We start from the raw sequence: 19775 nt of genomic DNA on the forward strand, positions 1-19775 counted from the left end.
TGCCTCCCAAGTAGCTGGGACCACAGGCACCCGCCACAGCGCCCGGCCATTTTTTGGTTGCAGCCGTCATTGTTGTTTGGCGGGTCCGGGCCGGGGATTCGAACCTGCCACCCTGGGTGTACGTGGCTGGCGCCCTAGCCGGTTGAGCCACAGGCGCCGAGCCCATATTCCTAGTCTTAGGAAGACTTTTCCTTAAAGAGACACACCCTAAATAATATCATCCTATAGAGCAGATTCCCAGCTCTGATTTTGTGACTCGCACCCACCCTCCTTCAGTGTACCCCCCCACCCCCCTAATCTAAGCATCTTGTAATTCTGCCGAACTTTGGATCCTGTAAATGTAATAAAACTGTCATGAGAGACCTTGTGAGTCATACTTGTCACTTAGTGTTCAGTTCCTAGAACAGATTGGCACCAAGCAGCCACTCAAATATTTGTTGAACAAATTTTAATACAAAGGATACAGTGGCCTTGGTGTTTCTGCATGTGAAGGGAGTAGGTAGCAAGTGGAAGAAATTAAACAGCAACCATGTGCACTCCTCATTGAAGGCGTAGCTCCTGGGCTATGGTTACGTTGTTACATTTTTGTGGGTGTTATTTTGGGAAGTGGGCTCCTTAAGGTTTCCACCATCTCTGATTTATATTTCAAAACTTCTGCCAACTCACTTAAACCTCTCAATAAGCCCTGTCATTCATTCCCATAGACATCTGCTAGCCAGCATCACCTGAAGCTACAAATGGCATTTTGTGAGTTCCTAATACATCAGAAAGCTGTGTTCTTTACAATGTCTTCATGTATATGAGGTTTCAAGGCAGCAAATAAAGAACTTTAGTGGAGGTCACAGTTAAGTTACTTTGAAAGGAACTTTGACGCCACTTAAATGACCTGCTTCTTGGGTTCGGCAGTGAAAAGTACCTTCCCAGGTTCACTTAGATTTAGCAGCAAGAGGCACTGGGCAAAGAATAAGGACTATGACACTGGAAGACCTTGGTCCAGCCCTGGTTCTGCCTTTGACCCAGCAAATAACCATGGGCAGTCCCTTTACCTGGCTTGACTTTGGTTTCCTCATTTGTGAGAAAGAGATAATGCTTATCTCCCAGGGTGATTGGGAACTACACAATAACATGGAAAAATGCTTTATAGGCAGTAAGACCAGGTCTTCAATGAATTATTAGCTCCATAATGGATCTTTAAATGCCCGGGTAATTATCCATGTCTGTGGTTCTTATCGGAAGTCACTACTTAGTAAATATTGAGTAATGCAAAATTATTTGCAGGCAGCCTCTGTGGCCCAGAAGGATCTGCTTTTGCTACTAAGACTTTCTCACGCTCCTGACCTTGACTTATCCTTTGACAGTAGGTCATGGAAGGTGTTTTCTACCACTGATCAAAGGAAGGTGAGCCTGAGGTGTTTGGGCCAGGGGTGTGGAAAGGCAGAAGGGACGTATATGAGGAAGCCCCATAAGGGCAAATATTTTATGTTCATTTTGTTCTCTGTCCTCCCCCTGGTGCTGCGACTCATGCCTGGCACAAAAAAAAAACCTAGGACTTGAACATTAGTTGAGTGAAGTCTGTGAAACTGGTACAATATTCATTCCATTAATAACCACACTATTATTTTATTTAGTGTAATCAATGAAATGACCCCACATAGAGAAATAAAATTACAAATAAAATGACCCCACATAGATATTTTAGAGTCCTTTTACTAGCCTTTTCTGATAAGAGATTTTATTTGGTTAAATATTTTATTTATTTATTTTTTGAGACAGTCTCTCTTACCATTGGTAGAGTGCCATGGTGTCATAGCTCACAGCAACCTCAAACTCCTGAGCCCAAGTGTTCCTCTTGTCTCAGCTTCCTGATTAGCTGGGACAATAGGCACTCACCACAATGCCCGGCTAGTTTTTAATAGAGATGGCTTTTTAATAGAGATGGCGTCTCACACTTATTCAGGCTGGTCTCAAACTCCTAAGCTCAAGCAATCCACCTGCCTCAGCCTCCCAGAGTGCTAGGATTACAGGTGTGAGCCACTGCACCCAAGCTGTTCAAATACTTTAATGAAACAAACAGTCTGTACAGGGGAGTGTGCTGGGCACCATCAGGACACATGTCTCTAGAAGTTTGCTGTTAGCCATGGCAGTGTAGGAGCTGCTAGGAGAGAGAGGGAGTTTTGAGGTGGAAACATCAGGAAGACTTTAGGAAGAGGAGGGTCCTTGGATTGAGCCTTGAAGATAGATAGGATCTCATTAGCCCAGGTCAATATGTTGCAACTGTAATTTACAACTTTGTGAGTACAGTGTTTTAATTCACACTTTAAGTAAAACCTTTTATTTGGGCAGGGTAACAGCAGAGTTAGGGAGCTTCTCAGTGACTCCCTTGGGCTGGTAGAGTTCTGGATGGTTTCTGGCTACATTTGGGGGCAGAGACCAAGGGGCCAGGTGCTGAGGAGCTCTCCCCCCTCGCCAGTCACTGTCCCCTCCCCAGCCTCTGCCCCGTCCCCCACCTCTGCCTCTTCCCCAGTGTGGTCTTCTGAGGCTGGAAGGGTACGGTAGCCAGAAGGACACCAGGAAGAGCACCACCTTCTGAGTGGGACCCCAGTGTCCACCTTTATGGGGGGGTGGGGGTGGCACAATGAGCCTGTGGGCTCCCACCAAGAGTTTTATTTTGGTTTCAAGCTTTAGTGTGTTCTGAAAGTACATAAAATGAAATATCCTGCGAACCAGTCTTTAAACTGAAATTAAAATGAGAAACGAAATCATGGGGGCATCTTGGGGGTAAGCTGTTCAGAACAGTGGAGATGAAGGTTAGGTGACAGGCTGCGGGTGTGCCAGGTCTCCTAAGGTAACACAGACAAGAAAATCCTGATTCTCAGAGTTTCTTCATTTTGAGGTAATGTTGAACTCCCAGGATTCCCTTGAAGGTCCTTCTGCATGTTGAATGCAACCTGTGTGCAGGGAGCCCTGGCAGACGGGAGGTGTGAAAACCACTCTGTCCAAACCCCCAATTTGGAGAGGGAAGCAGACTGCTTTATGGAAGGGGGGTTTTATTTTTATTTTGGGTTAATAGGAGGGCACATGTGATCAGGTTACATTGTTTGTGTTTGTAAGCTGAAGACAAAGTCGAAGCTGAGCCCCTCACCCAGTAGTGTGCCCTGTGCTTCTATCTTGTTCCCCTTAGGTGGGAACTTACCAAACCCAGAGGGGTTTTCCTGATGAGTGTTGTAGGGAACTTGAAGGCTGAGGGGAATGGATAGATTCAGACCCAGACCCAGGGATCCATGGAAGTTTGCTCAAAGATGTCAAAGGCCTCAAACGTAGAAGGTGGGAGAATGGCTTTCCAGACAGAAGTGGGGAGCAGAGGCACCGAGTGTCCGAGGGAGCGGTGTGGTCCTGGGGCACGCTGCCTGGTGTCTGCAGTGCAGGTGTCGGGCAGGGCAGGAGGCACAGTGTTCTAGCACTCTGTTTTGTAGGAAATGGGGAGACATTAGAGGTTTTGAGAATGGGAATGACATCGGTAGGACCCTGTGTTAGGAAGATGCTTCTAGTGCTGGTGGGGGTGGGTGGGGTGGGCGGAGGATGGTTGGTGGAGAGTGCTGGGTGAGTCAGCAGACCTGTCACAAGGTCTCGGGGGACAGATGGGGAAGTCATGGACTCTCTCAGTGACGTGCAGAGCAAGATTGCTTGAGATTGTCTGTGCTTTTCTGAAACATGAGAGCTCTTTTGCAGTTCAGATTGGATTGAGTTTATTTAAAAAAAAAAAAAAGGACACTTTTGACTTGGCACTTGTGGCTCAAGCAGCTAAGGCGCCAGCCACATACACCTGAGCTGGCGGGTTCAAATCCAGCCCAGGCCCACCAAACAACAATATGATGGCTGCAACCAAAAAATAGCCGGGCCTTGTGGTGAGTGCCTGTAGTCCCAGCTACTTGGGAGGCGGAGGCAAGAGACTCACTTGAGCCCAGGAGTTGGAGGTTGCTGTGAGCTGTGATGCCACAGCACTCTATCCAGGGTGACAGCTTGAGGCTCTGTCTCAAAAAAATAAAAATGATAGATACTTTTGACAAATACCAATCTTTGTTGACCTCTCTTGGTATCATCAGTCAGGGTGAGGTCTCCCTGTTTAAGGAATGGAGCCACAATCAAAAATGGGGAGGTGGGAGCACAGGGAAATGGGCAGGAACTCAGCCCTTCAGGAACCACTTTTTTATAGATGGCCCCGTCCTGGTATTCCTCCATCTCTCACTTCTCTTCTTCCTCCTCCTCATCTGCTGGTTCCATTTCTTCCTCATCCATAAACAGAGACATTGCCCAAAGTTTTTCCACACTTCTCATGTTTTCTCCAAATAATTTTGACCCTAATGTTTCTGTTCTTCCCTCAGGCGAATGACCTCTCAGCCTTTTTGTGGGGTGAATTAACCCACCTCAAGGGCCGGGCAGGGTGGCTCCCGCCTGTAATCCTAGCACTCTGGGAGGCTGAGGCGGCTGAGGCAAGAGAATGGCTTAAGCCCAAGAGTTTGAGGTTGCTGTGAGCTATGACGCCATGGCATTCTACTGAGGGTGACAAAATGAGACTGTCTCCAAAGAAAATTACCCACCTCAGAGAGAGTCATGAGGCTGAGATGAGAGGTTGCAAAGTGCATGATAAACAAGCATCTCGTGTGTGTTCCTGTGCTTAGTGTAGTTTGCCATATTTTATATTGATGTGAGTTTCATCTCCCTTCTCTTTAGAGTTGAGGGCTCATGTTCCTTTTAGATCTTAAGTAGTTAGCATTGTACTTGCTTCAGTAAGAATTCAAGATGTGGCCTTAATTCCTTTTGCCTGCCACCGTAATGCAGGTTTTTGGCTCCTCAGTAGGGTACGGGATTAGCACGGCTTTCTTTAGAGGTGGACCGGTGACCTTCACATCCTTATTTCTTGTGCTTGTGACCAACAGTCCCATTTATGAGATGACTGACTAGCGCTGGCAGCTTGGAAACCAAAAAGCAAACACTGACAGTGCTGTCTGCGTGGCCACGTCCCTGTTACATGCACGGGTGTACACACACACACACACACACACACACATATTGTCTTTATTAGATGAGTAGTTAGTTTCATGGCTGTCAAGATTAAAGCCATGAGGATTAATGAGGGAAAGGGAGTCTCTTTTTTTTTTTTTAATGAGAAAGGAGCTTTGTCATGTAACTAATAAAGAGTTGGCTGATATGACAGTTACTGTGGTTGCCTGGACGCTGTTGAGGCTGCGGGCAGAGGAAGTGCAGTCAGGAAATGGTGAGACAGTGTTCTCTACAGAAGAGCAAGGCTGGAGTCTTAAAGCGGCTAAAGTAGGCTTGATTTGAAATAGAGAGTGTGGGTTCAAACTGAGCACTTTCTGTCTTTATTGCTTTTTCCTTTTGGATACCTGTCGGTCAGAAAGCGTAGCATTATAAAGGCTAAGATATGGTAAAGGAGAAATTTTTTAGAACTTTGGCATCCCTAAAATAGGATTGATGGGTCTGTGGGGTTGCATGAAAAGCCTTAATTCCCTCAAGGACTGGGAAATGGTGATGAGTACTTGTACATGTTTTGTGTAATACCAGCATTTATGGGATGCTACTTGGTGGCATTGCCGTCAGGTCTAGCCACTAGACCACTTCTGCAGTCTGGTAGACTGAAGTTATTGCTAATTATTAGAAAATGCTCTAATGGAGTTGAGGCTGTCCAGACCCTATGGCACCATGCCCATGAAATTCAATTGCTATTCTTATTCTATTGATAATTTCTTTTTTTTTTTTTTTTGAGACAGAGCCTCAAGCTGTCCCCCTGGGCAGAGTGCCATGGCATTACAGCTCACAGCAACCTCCAACTCCTGGGCTCAAGCGAGTCTCCTGCCTCCGCCTCCCAAGTAGCTGGGACCATAGGTGCCCGCCACAACGCCCGGCTATTTTTTGGTTGCAGCCATCATTGTTGTTTGGCGGGTCCGGGCTGGGAATTCGAACCCGCCACCTTAGGTGTACGTGGCTGGCACCTTAGCCGGTTGAGCTATAGGCGCCGAGCCATTCTATTGATAATTTCATCTCATCGTTCAGTATTACTTTTTTGTTAGAATTGACATAGTATTGTTGAATCCAAAGACAAATCTTTGTCTATGCTTGATGTTTCAAAAGTATGTCAGTCTTTGAACTTTCAACGCTGAGCTTTGTATGAGTTTTTTTCTAGTTGACTGTCTCAGGTGTTTAGATGATGAAGACTGCCTTTAGAAGTCATGTGTCGTTATCCTCTATTTCTAGCTATCGTGGACGATGAAAGGCTGTCTGCAGAGGAGATGGATGAGAGGAGGCGGCAGAACATCGCTTATGAATATTTGTGCCACTTAGAAGAAGCCAAAAGGTAAGATGCAGACTTATTCTCTTTGTGCACCTTCTCTTGGAATGAAGCTTTGGGATGAAGTTGTGGGATTTGATGTCCACAAGATACCTGAATGCACCTGCAGTTCTAAAGAGTTGTCAGAGCGGGGTATGGTCGGGGAGAGACCCTTGCTTACAATCAGTGATTTAAGTTTGGAGGCCGGCGGGCCAGGGGTGACCCCTCCACGCCACGTTCCACTCTTCAGCCACAGCCAGTTGCACACCACACTCAGCCCTGCACGTGCCACGTACATCTAGAAATTCATTTGAGTCTTGTTGGTAGCAGGCTGATGGGAGAAGATCCTGTTTTTTTGCAAATGGTCGGACAGAATTGAGAAAAAGTTGTTAACACAGCAAAGGTCTGGGCACTGGGATGGCAACTCTTCTTCCCTTTCCTCAGAGCCTCCCAGGAAATCACTGGGCACAGCGCAGTTTATTTCTCATTCTTCCTCTCACTGGCTTAGATGGTGGAGTAGCAGCAATGACTTTCAGCCAGCTGCCTTTCTCCCCAGAGCTTCCTCGGGGAGAGAAGTATTCAGATCTTTTACCCAGTCCTCACCCATCGTTATAAAAGCCCAGCAGGACAATAGCAGATCGGACTGAAGTCCATCGGTCACTGAGCAGGAGGTGGGTTTATGACAGTAATTCTCTTCAACCCAGGGGTGTGGGTCCATGTAGGAATGCTGTCTCTGAAGTCACATGGACTCTTTCAGACTTTTTAGATTAAGTAAATACTGGCTTCTCCAAGGAGAAAGTGAAGATAAGGAGTCCTAAGTACAGACACTTCCTTTATGAGAGGACTGAAGAGAACTTTGTCCTTTGCGAGGTGAATACTACGGTGTTCAGGTATCATGAGTGAGTTTGATTTAATGCTTTGTGCTGTGACTGAGCACCAGTATGGTTCTGTGGACAGATGTTCCATCTCTCTTATCTGTGTAGAAAATAAACAGTCAAGTGGTCATTGGTGTAAATTATCTCTGATCACTGATAAAGCTAGAATGATGTTTTTAATCAGTATTTTTTTTTTTTTTTTTTAGAGATAGAGTCTCACGTTATCGCCCTGGGTAGAGTCTGTGGCATCACACAGCTCACAGCAACCTCCAACTCCTGGGCTTAGACGATTCTCTTGCCTCAGTCTCCCAACTAGCTGGTACTACAGGCACCCGCTAAAATGCCTGGCTAGTTTTTTGTTGCAGTTTGGCTGGGGCTGGGTTTGAACCCGCCACCCTTGGTATATGGGGCCAGCACCCTACCCACTGAGCCACCGGTGCCACCCCTTCAATCAGTATTTTGTAGAAGAATATTCAGTGACATAAGCCCTAATTTGGCATCAAAACCCTTAAAGGGGGTTTCTCAGGGTTTATAGTTTAAGAGTCATGTAGCTTTCATTCTAAAGTCAAGTTTTCAGGGTTGTTTACATGTCTGGGAAGCCTATAGGTAGGTTGCAGGATGCTAAAAAACTAGCACATTGTACTCCATAATTGCATTAATGTACACAGCTATGATTTAATAAAAAAATTTTTAAAAGTCCATGAAAACCCATACAAAAAAGAAATAAATAATTAAAAACATGCTTTTAGGGCAGCACCTGTGGCTCAAAGGGGTAGGGCGCCAGCCCCATATGCTGGAGGTGGCGGGTTCAAACCCAGCCCTGGCCAAAAACTGCAAAAAAAACCCAAAACAAAACATGCTTTTAGTCAAGTTGTTGCTTATAAAGATGAGAGTGATTCATAGACATTCAAAAGAAATGTGCTTTCAATGAAAAAGTTTAAGGAGAGTTAGTGGAAATTTCCTTTTTCTGCTGACACATGTTGCATTCTAAGTTTTTGCTCTCATTTTTTGTAAGTGGGAAAGGGCTCCTGTAAACGAAAAAGGTATGTGATTGGGATTGTGTTGGGTAAACCCCAGCTGGTCCCTGCTCTACCACTTACAAGCTGTGTGACCTTGCACAGACTTTTCACTAGTAGGAAGTTTCATTTGGTTTCTCTCCTCTGTAAATGGGATGATAAAGATGATACCATCTGCCTTACTTTATGGACTAAAAAAAATTAGAGAAGGTGGAAGTATTCTGTAAAAGATGGTGCCAGTCAGTATATGGTGGTAAGGTAAGCATAGTTTTCCTCCCAATATATCAAAGTGGTATGACTGTGCCTTGAAAGCTTGTCATCTTTCGTATGTGTAATTTGAAAATCTGTAGTTGAATTTTGTTTCAGAAAGTCAGCATAACAATTACCCTAAGTCCTTTGAAAAAATCTTCTTTCTGAGTAGTTTCATTACAAGAATAGAGTATGAAAACGTACAGTTTTTCTTGTAAGATGGCTTTTCACAAATTTACAAGAGATCACATGTAATAATATATTTACAACTCTTATGAAAGATAAAACAATAAAGAACTTTCAAGGAAGTTGATTTTTGGTCATGGAGTCTATGAGGATTTACATGGCTGCTGTTAGATATGCAGGTGTGCTAATATTTAAGAAAGCATAGTACACAGAAAACTCATGGTTCTGGACTCAAGAAACATATGAGGGCTGAGCCTGCTGGAAGTATTTTGATTACTATGGACTTTATTAGTCTATTATGAGTCTGATTAGTCTATTATTAATATGTAGACTATATTTGTCTCTGTTCAGAAGATTGATTTGAGAGGATTTATTGCACGATTCTTTTATAGTATTGCCTCCTTAGGAATTTGTTTTTTTGGGGTTTATTATAACATATATGTATGTTCATGTGAATGTAGTTGGTTTAAGGTATTGATTTTCTACTAAATGGTACGCTTGCAATGTGTGTGTTCATCCTGAAACTGATTTCAGTTGAAGTGACTTTGAATTTTAATTAGAAAAGTATCGAGTCTATCTTTGCACCTTTTTCCTTCCAGAGGTCATAGTTAGAATATATCTATCTTGTATATCCTGCAACTTAGAATTTTCAAAAACTCAGAATTCTAATTTTCAAGTATATCTTTAATTTGGGTCTTATTAATTTCAAGATTCTATAATATCAGGCCATTTAACAGCTGCTTCATTCATTTAGAGGGAGCATCACTACCAGCCTTACAAAAATAAAAAGGGTTATAAAGTCTATAAACAGTTGTATGCCAATAAAAACCTCAGTGAAATACACAAATTCCTACAAAGACACAAATAAAACTGACTCAAGAAGATATTAAAAAAATCGGAATAGTCTTAGTGCAAGTGAAAAGATTGAGTTAGTAGTCAAAATACTTCCAGCAAGCTCAGATGACTTCACAGTAGAATTCTGCCAAATGCTTAAAGAAGAATTAACAGCAATCCTTGACAAACTCTTCCAAAGAAATACTAGAAGAGAAAACATTTCCCAACACATTTTCTTTTGAGGCTGGTATTATCGTAATACTAAAACCAGACCAAGACATCCCAAGAAAACTAAAGACCAACATCTCATGCGTACAAATCCAAAAATCCTCAATGAAATGCAAGCAAATTGAATCCAGCAATGTGGCATGTTTATATCCATGTTTTTTTAGCTCTAAAACATGAAATACTGATACATACTACCGCATATAAAATGGATTATACACCACAAAGTGGGACTTATCTGAGGAATGCAAGCTTGGTTTAACACATGAAAATCAATCACTGTAATGGAGTATGTTATGGAAAAAAGGACAAAAGACATATGATCATCTCAGTAGATGCAGGAGAAGCATTTGATAAACTCCAACCCCCTTTGTAGTTATAAAAATGTTCAACAGACTAGGAATAGGAGGGAATTTCAACCTGATAAAGGCAAGGGACATATATGGAAACTCTACAACTAACCCTGACCCTAATCCTAACCCTGACTTAGTGGTGACAGACTGCTTTCTTCCTAAAATCAGTAAGATGATAAGGAGATTTTTTCTTATTCAACATTGTACTAGAGGTCCTAGCCAGGGCAGGTAGGCAAGAAAAAGAAATAAAAGGAAGAAGTGAAATGATTTCTAAATTATATCATCTGGTTTATAGAAAATCCACAGGAATCCACTAAAAAGCAGAACTAGAAGTGAGTTCATTATGTTTGTAGGATACCAGAGGAATGTGTAAAAATTGTATTTTTCTACACTAGCAATGAGGAATCTGAAAATTAAGAAGATGATTCAATTTATAATAGCATCAAAAACAGTAAAATCCTTAGGAATAAAATTAACAAATGTATAAGACTTTAGACACTGAAAACTAGAAAACACTGAAAATTTAAAAAACTCTTAAATAACTGGAAAGACATTACTTGTCCTTAGACTGAAGGACAATTACAAGAAAACAACACCTCCTCAACTTCTCTAGTTGATACTAGATTCAATGTAGTCCCTAACAAAATTTCATCTGCCTTTTTTTATAAATGCAGAATTTGACAAGCTGATTCTAAAATTTATATGGAAAATGCAAGGGATGCAGAATAGTCAAAGAAGTACAAAGCTCTTCAAAATTTATTTCCCAGGCTCAGCGCCTGTGACTCAAGTGGCTAAGGTGCCAGCCACATACACCTGAGCTGGCGGGTTCAAATCCAACCCAGGCCCACCAAACAATGACGACTGCAACCAAAAAATAGTGGGGCATTGTGGTGGGTGCCTGTAGTCCCAGCTACTTGGGAGGCAGAGGCAGGAGAATCACTTGAGCCCAGGAGCTGGAGGTTGCTGTGAGCTGTGATGCCACAGTACGCTACCCAGGGGGACAGCTTGAGGCTCTGTGGAGGACACTGTGGAGGTGGAGTGGAAGGGCAGTTACTAAGGAGTGAAGGAGGAAGCCACAGGATTTGGCAAGGGATTGGGTTTGGGGACCAGGACAAGGGCTGAGCTTGCTGGAAGTGAGCTCATGGTGCTGTTGCTTATCTGACTCAGTAGGACACATTGTGATCTCTGTCAGGCAAGACTGGGCTTGGGACATAGTTTTTTGTTTTTATTTTCACATCTTTTATGTTCTAGTATGGCTTTCATTCTTGATCAGTTCTTAACATTTGAGTTTCGGTGGCACAAACACAATTTGGTAAGGCATAAGAATGTATAGAGCTCGGTGGAATATAATTGAGAGTTTAGAAGTAGACATTTATAGTCACTTTAGGAGGCCAAGGCAGGAAGATCACTTGAGGCTGTGAGTTTGAGACTAGCCTTGGCAACGTAGCGACATAGCGACCAATACCCAGTCTCTACAAAACAACAACAGAAAATTAACCAAGCATGGTGGTGTGTGCCTGTAGTTCTAGCTGTTGAGGCAAGAAGATTGCCTGAGCCCCAGAGTTGGAGGTTACAGTGAGCTGTGGTCGTGCCATTGCACTCCAGCCTAGGTGGCAGAGGGACACCCTGTCTTTTTTTTTTTTTTTCAGATGGACGATAACAAATGCTGGTGAAGATGTAGAGAAATTAGATCTCTCCTATGTTGTTGTTCAGATTGAAAATAGTACAGCTGCTTTAGAAAATAGTTTGGCAGCTCTTTAAAACATGAAACATAGAGTTACCATATGACCCAGCAATTCCACCCTCAGGTGCATACTTAATGAAAATTGGAAAACTCATACACAAATGAAGCATTATTCATAATGGCGAAAAGTGGAAACAGCCCAAGTGTCTGTCCATGGATGAGTGATGAAGAAAATGTGATATGTGTACATGCAAACAACAAAATATTTTTTTAGCTACCAAAGAAAGAATGAAGTGCTGCTATGTCCCACCCATGGATAAACCTTGAAAATGTTTGCTGAGTGAAAGAAGCCAGACAGGGAGGGCCACGTATTCCATGAGATATACAGGCAAATCCGTAAGAGACAAAGTAGAGGAGGGGTTGCCAGGGCCCAGGGGAGAGGAGCAATGGCGCACTTGACTGCTAATGGGCGTGGCATTTCTTCTGGGGCTGATAAAGGTGTTCTAAAAGTGATTGCTGTAGTGGTGCACAACCCTGTGAGTACTAAAAACCCATTGAATTGTCCACTCTTTAAAAGGGTGAATTATATGATACATAAATTGTATCTCAATAAAGCTGTTGTGAAAGAAAATTTTCTTTACTCCGACTGGCTTGGGAGAGGTCCTTGTGAAGCTGTTAAATAAGATTAATTGGTAGTTAGCAGATACAGTGCACACAGAAAGTACGCTGAAGATGTGTGAAGTCTGCACGTGTTTGTGTTACAGATATGTATTCTCTTGTGTGTAAACAAGCAGAGGAGGGGTGCTGTGTGAGAGGGTAATTGAGTAACCGAGATTGCCATGCTCGGGAAAGGTCACCATAAAGTTTTTATGCGGGTTTAAAATTCTTTTTCTTCCCTTATGTTTGCTCTGTTAACCTCTCTCTGTGTCTCCCTGTATCCAGCCATCATTCATTTAAACGTCTCTTATCTGCTCACCCTCGATCCCACCACCACTCACCCACTGAAGTCTTCCCACGTCTCTTGCTAGACTAGTATGGTGGTTTTTCATCGCTTTCTCCACTCATTTCTGGCCTCCTTCAATCCTTTATATGTGTTATTGTCAGATGAATGTTTTCAAAACTCTGATTTGTTGTGGCCAATCCTCTGCTTAAAACCTTCTAGCGGGTCTTAGGGTAAAGACCAAACAACTTTGTAGGATCTTGCAGGCTCTGCATGGTTCAGTTCTGCAGCCTTCCCAGCTTCTCCCTGTGCCCTAGTGCTCTATGTTTCAGCCACACCGACCCCTTTTCAGTCCTGTGTTCCTTCCCACACACGACCTGTGCATGTGCCATTCCTTTTTCTTTCCCTCTTTACCTAGTCAACTTATTTCTTCAGATTATAGCTCACTTTTTTTTTTGAGACGGAGCCTCAAGCTATCCCCCTGGGTAGAGTGCCATGGCATCACGCTCACAGCAACCTCCAACTCTTGGGCTCAAGCGAGTCTCCTGCCTCAGCCTCCCAAGTAGCTGGGACCACAGGCGCCCGCCGCAACGCCTGGCCATTTTTTGGTTGCAGCCATCATTGTTGTTTGGTGGGCCCGGGCTGGGGATTCAAACCCGCCACCTTAGGTGTATGTGGCTGGCACCTTAGCCGCTTGAGCCACAGGCGCCGAGCCTATAGCTCACTTTTTAATGGAGTCATTTGCTGACTTCCTCATCCAAGTCAAATTCAGCTATTAGAAGGTCTCTTGACATTGTATCTGTTACATGCTTGAATAAGTAACTTGATGCCCAGTGTTGAATTGGTATCATTTGTTACAAATGAAGATTGATTATGTGCTGTTTTCTGTTGGAGTTAATAACTAGGATACAAATTAGGTTTGTGGTAGACAGGATTGTAGATGGTTATACTAGAATGCTAGCCTAAAGGTAAAATCTAATCTTTTATTTAATGGAAAATTCTGTATTGCAGTTACATGGGGCAAGTTCCTCCAGACATAGGCAACCAAAGGTGAGAATTCTATACAACTTAATAAGCCACGATACTGTAGTGAACTACAAAATATCCAGAGAAGAGTATGGAGTCTTGTTCAATGAATGAATGAATGAAGAGAAAAAGAGGTAGTCTGTGAATTAGGATGACTTAAGCCTGAAATTATTGCTCAAACTTTATAATAAATTATGAGGTCTATACATAGAGATTTCTTAATTAAGTCTCAAAGATTAATATCAATGGGAATGATGGAAAAATGAAAAAAAAAGGCACATTTTTAGGACCAATAAAGGAAGTAATTGCTTTACAAAGTGGCTTTTTACCCTACAGGTTGAATGGTTCAAATGATGTCATGGAGAGCTAGTTATCATTATATTGGGAGGCAAAGGATATCTAGGATATGTATTAGTTTACTATGATTGTATAACAAAGTATTTTAGACTTTAGCAGCTTAACACAAAGATTTCTGAGTGTCAGGAATCTGGCATCACCTAACTGGGTCCTTTGGCTTTGGTCCCTCCCAGAGCTGCATGTCCCTCCAAGCTCCCACAGCACTGTGGCAGGATTTGGTTCCTGGTGGGTCTTGAGCCTAAGGACCTCAGCTCCTTGCTGTGGTTGGCCAGAATCTTCCCTTAGCTGCTTGTCTCTGGGACCTCTCCGTAGGGCAGCTCATAACAGGGTCACTGCTTCCGTCAGAGAGAGCAAGTCAGAGAAGGAGTCTTCGGGTAACCCCTTCTCAGCAGTGACGTCCCTCATTTTTGTAATTTCCTGTCCATTAGAAACCCTGTTACTAAATCTAGGCCATGTTCAAGGGGAGGGAATTTCACAGTATGAATTCAAAGGGTGGGGCTTCCTGGGAGCCACCTTTGAAGCTGCCTTCCACAGGGTGTGTCTGTATCCTTTTAAAATTGACCCCAAAGGGCAGTGCCTGTGGCTCAGTGAGTAGGGCGCCAGCCCCACGAAGTGAGGGTGGTGGGTTCGAACCCAGCTCCAGCCAAACTGCAACAACAACAAACAAACAAATAAATAAAATTGACCCCATAAAGGGTATTTGAAGGGGAAACTCCTTTTTGTTGCTGTCAGAAACCCAGGCAGGAATTGAATGGTGTCTTGGTCTGAATGATTACAGTGCTAAGATTATTTCTACCTTGCTTTTGTTTTGTTTGTTTGTTTTTTTTTTTTTTTTGAATTGTGATCTGTGATCTAATATAAACTAAGTCTTTCATTCCTCTTATCATAAATCATACTACATGGGCTTTAAAGTTTTGTTTTCTGGTCGGCCCTGAAAGCTAACTTTATACAACACTTCTTTGCTGTGGGAATTTTGCTGACTTGAGACTGTGCAGACAAGTCTGCTCACAGGGGCTTTGAGCGATTCCCTCTGATGCCGGAAATCCCACTGTTTCAATTAAAGGAGTAACTTTTTGGAAAGAATTAGTATGGCTGAATAGACATATTATAGATTATATTAATCTGTATAAAATAATCAAATAATGTAAATGAATCTATTTTAAGAAATTCAGTTCCTTTTTTTTTAGGCCAACTGTGCAAAAACTTAACACGAAAAGTTCTTTTTGGGAAAACTCTGGGTCAAGGAACTAAATCCAACCAGTTCCTGTATTATGAAGGTCAGAGAATGGGAGAGAGAATCTTGGCAAGAAAGGGAGGCGGAGTTTGTGAAATGCAGTTGAGCACATAGTTATGAATGGGGCTCCTATTGTGTCTCCCAAGGAAAGTTCCTGTAATATCATATTCCTTTTTTAAGGAAGGAGAAAATGCATACACATCTTTTGCTGTGCTTACTTTGTCTGTCCTACCTATCAAAATAAACAAAGCAAAAAAAGCCTTCCCTTGGTGATGGGCTTGTTTAGAAATATTATCTTCAAAGAGCTTTTTATGTGAGTCAAGCTGTTCTCTGTATTGGAGAGTCTGGGGCAGTTTTGTATGTGCCCTGGAAAAAAAACAAAACACGGGTGTGATTCCTTTTCTGTTAATGTTTACAACTCGGACACCAAAAGGACACCTTGTTGATTAAATTGAGTCTTAAGCCCTGGCCTCGCCTAGCAGTGAGAGAATCAGGTTAGAGAGGACAAATACTTCAAATGTGTAAGCAAGTGAGAACCTTGAGTGTGGGTTTGCTTAATTATTTGCGGTTAGTTAAAAAAAAAATCTTACGACCGGGGAATACGTTAGAGAATGAACTGGATTTCCTCCCATGCTTTGACCTCACTGTCTTTATGCCTAAGGAGCTGCCCAAGGATGTGCTTGTAAGCAATGCTAATAAAAACTTGAAATTTCAAAAGAAATATCTTTCTTGGTAATCAAGCCCTGAAGTGACCTGTTGTTGCTCTGTATAAAATATTAATGGGGCCTGGTACGGTGGGTCACACCTGTAATCCTAGCACTCTGGGAGGCTGAGGCAGGTGGATTACCTGAGTTCAGGAGTTTAAGACCAGCCTGACCAAGAGTAAGACCCATCTCTACTAAAAATAGAGAAACAAGCTGGGTGTTGTGGCAGGTGCCTCTAGCTACTCGGGAGGCTGAGGCAAGAGGATTACTTAAGCCTAAAGAGTTTGAGGTTGCTGTGAGCTGTGATGCCACTGCATTCTATCCAGGGCAACGGAGTAAGACAATGTCTCAAAAAAAAATTAATGAAATTTTAAGAAATTCTTACTTGCATCTTCAAAATGTGGCTTTCATGTTTCTATTCTCCCCCTTGTTCTCTCCCCGTCTCTGACCTTGCCTCCACTGTGTAAGGGGAGCAAGATGAAGTACAGGGTTGCTCCACACAGGGGCAGGCAGGGCCAGGGAGCAGTGAGCTGAGAGCAGGGACCCCTTGGGTGTCTGGCTCCTGGGTTTGGGGAGTGCCAGCTTCTGAGCCGTGGCCACTTCCAACCAGCTTGCCTCAGGAACCATGTGGCAGTGAGGCCTGGACCCTTTATTCAGGCGAGGGCTTGACATATCCTAGTAATAGGGGAACAGAGTAAGCTGCAGTAAGAATGAGCTTGTCCAGGGTAGCTGGCAGAGGGCGAGATGTGGTTTTAACAGGCTGTCTCCGTGACACGAGAAGAGACACAATGCAGCCAGCCCTGCCTGCCCAAGTGCAGTACCTGTGGCTGGGCCCTTGGGGGAGGTGCTGGTGCTGAAGTCCAGCTGGGCAGTGACCAGGGGACTGTGCTGTGGAGCTAGAGTGGAAAGGACAATTATTAAGAATAGAAAGGAGGAAGCTGTGGGATTTGGAAGGGGGCTGGGTTTGGGGGGTCAGATGCTCAGGGCATTATTGCTTATCTGACTCAGCAGGACACATTTTGTGGTTTCTATCAACCAAGCTTGGGCTTGGGAGCTGTTTTTAGGAGAGCTTTTGGTTTTTGGTTTCACATAGTTCTAGTCTTAGGTGTATGTTGGGCAGGGCCAATGAGCTATGTTTTGACAGATGATGTTTTTAAGTACAAATAATCGACATTAGTCATTTCCAGCCAAAGACAGAGTTGTGCAATTGATATTTGATCCCAAAGAGTATATTTGTTTCTCAGGCTTTTCAAAGTTAGAAACCTGGGAGAGGTTTGGAATTTTCCATGGTCTCAAATACACTTTACTAAGAAGGGTTATCACGGGTGTCTACTCACCAGGCACGACGCCCTGACCACTCAGCCAACATGGTCTCAATTCTCACAGGCAACCCCAGGGAAAGGAGCAGACTCCCTGTTTCACAGGTAGAGAAACCAAGTCCTGAAAACTTAGGATTTGTTCAGTGTCACAGCTAGCGAGTGACAGAAACAGTATCACAGGCCAGGTCTGCTGACTTCAAAGCCTCTGCGCTTTAAAACTGTGACATGCCATCCCACTTCTTTATTTCTTAATGTGTTTTGATTGTGTCTTCCCTGTAAATTCAGAAGGTGGTCTTGGAGTTTGGTTTCTGTATGGAGTAGGTCTGTTATTCTTGATCAGTTCTCACCTCTTCAGTTTTGGTGGAATGAGCACAGTGTAGCCATCTATTGTCTATTTATGGTTCTCTTTTCTCCTAATTTTTTTCTGTTGCTTGTTTCTTTTTTTCCTTTATTATTTCAGATTAATGCGAGGGTACAAGGATTAGGATACAATGCTTGCATTTGTTAGGTAATGTCCGGGTTGTAGTTGTGTCCCACACCTGGGAGGTGTGCCGTACACCTTTACACTGTGCCAACTAAGTGGGAGCTCACCAGTCTCCCTCCCCTTTCTTCTCTCTTCTCTCCCTTCTCTCCACCAACTTGAATTGAATTAGAGTTTTCTCTTGTGCAGGCTTGTATTATCTCCTCAACTGGCTAACCTGGATGGAGTTTGTGTCTGTTTTGACTAGAGTAGTTTGTTCTAGGAAGAATTTATCTTATATTTACTCTCTATCCTCCCTACCTCTCTCTTTGTCTTTCAAAAATTTTAATAAGCCTGGTGTAGTGGCTCATACCTGTAATCTGAGCACTCTGGGAGGCTGAGGTGGGTGGATTGCCTGAGCTCATGAGTTCGAGACCAGCCTGAGCAAGAGCGAGACCCTGTCTCTAAAAATAGTCAGGGGTTGTGACGGGCACCTGTGGTCCCAGCTGCTTGGGAGGCTGAGCAAAGAGAATCACTGAGCTCAAGAGTTTAAGGTTGCTGTAAGCTGTGATGCCCTGGTACTTAACGCCCTGGGATTGAGTGAGACTCTGTCTCCAAAAATAAAAAAATAAATAAAAATATTATTAAGAATTTGCACTTTTTCTGTGATGTGGATCGTAATCTCTTCTCATCCAAGATAGATTTGATGCATTTTTATTCTTGGTTGGGTCTCAATTCTGCATTCATCTCGGTCTTTCTGGTTTTGCTACTATTAGGATTGGTTTCAAGGATCACTTGGCTTTTTGTTGAAACATCAAAAGGTATGAATAGCAAACACCACTGAGATCTCTTCCTTCCTGTATGAACCTCCCCACCAGATGCTGCCTCATGCTGTGATGCTTAAAAGTCTTAAAACAGTATCATTATTCAAGGCTTAGAGGGACTCCAGGGTGGGTTGGTAGAGGAGAACATTTGTAGGAGGTTAGGACAGAATGGTTTCTTCGTGTCTTCTGTCTTTGGGATGCTTGCAGAATATAGAACGGTTTTCCTCTCAGCCTGAGCACCTTCACTTTCTTCTAACAGTGTCAAATCCCCACTGAGGCTCAGAAGTTCATCAGATCACTTGTCTGTGGTGTAGTTAGTGGTAGATTTGGGATTAGGATAAAGGTCCCTTGACTGCTTGATGATTCTCTTTAATTTTGTGTTTCTCTAAATCATGTTGATGGGAAAAAGTATTAGTAGAAAACTCAGAGATGAAAACATATAAAAACTAATATTAAACTTATTTGGTAGATTCTGTGTAAGGTTACTTTTAGTTAAACAGAATTCATGATGTGGAGACGTTAGCCATTGGTATGTTTTCTCAGCAGAAATGAAAAATGACAAAGCTCGAGTCCACGTAGGTGCTAGAACAGGAATTCCGGAGTTAATATTTATAGTTATGTCTTCACTCTTCCCTTTCAGTCCTGCTTGGCTTAATGTTCTCCCCCTACCCCCTTTCATCACATTGGTTTGTAATACAATTTTTCTGCTTCTGGCATTTTATAGGGCAAGAGTTGATGCAGCTACATCATCTGGGATAGAGTGACTTAGGGCAGGGTTTCCCAAATGCAGTTTCCACCTGCGTCAGGGTCACCTGGGCGTTTGTGGGAATGGAGGCTTCTGTGGGTTACTCCAGACCTTATACATTCATCTCCAGGGAATGGGGTTGGGGGGGGTCTACATTTTTATTTTTTTTTTGAGACACTGTTGCCCAGGTTAGAGTATCATGGTGGCATCATCATAGTTCACAGCAGCCTCACACTCCTGGGCTCAAGCAGTCCTCCTGCCTCAGCCTCCTCTACCCCCCAAGTAGCTGGGAAGACAGGCAATCACCACAATGCCAACTATGTTTTCTGTTTTTTTTTTTTTTTTTTTTGAGACAGAGCCTCAAGCTGTCCCCCTGGGTAGAGTGCCTTGGTATCACA

General features: G+C 43.2%; 1 protein-coding gene across 1 annotated transcript in view; it reads left to right on the plus strand.

The window, feature by feature from the left end:
- IQGAP2 (IQ motif containing GTPase activating protein 2) overlaps positions 1 to 19775 on the plus strand; it is a 319224-nt gene that overhangs the window by 44291 nt on the left and 255158 nt on the right. The window contains exon 2 of the mRNA XM_012802746.1: positions 6274 to 6373. Within this exon, the coding sequence (XP_012658200.1) occupies positions 6274 to 6373 (100 nt within the window). The remainder of the gene's footprint in view (positions 1 to 6273; positions 6374 to 19775) is intronic.

The sequence above is a fragment of the Otolemur garnettii genome, unplaced genomic scaffold (assembly GCF_000181295.1).
Source record: "Otolemur garnettii isolate 467f Iridium unplaced genomic scaffold, OtoGar3 scaffold00017, whole genome shotgun sequence".
Classification (NCBI taxonomy): Eukaryota; Metazoa; Chordata; class Mammalia; order Primates; family Galagidae; genus Otolemur; species Otolemur garnettii.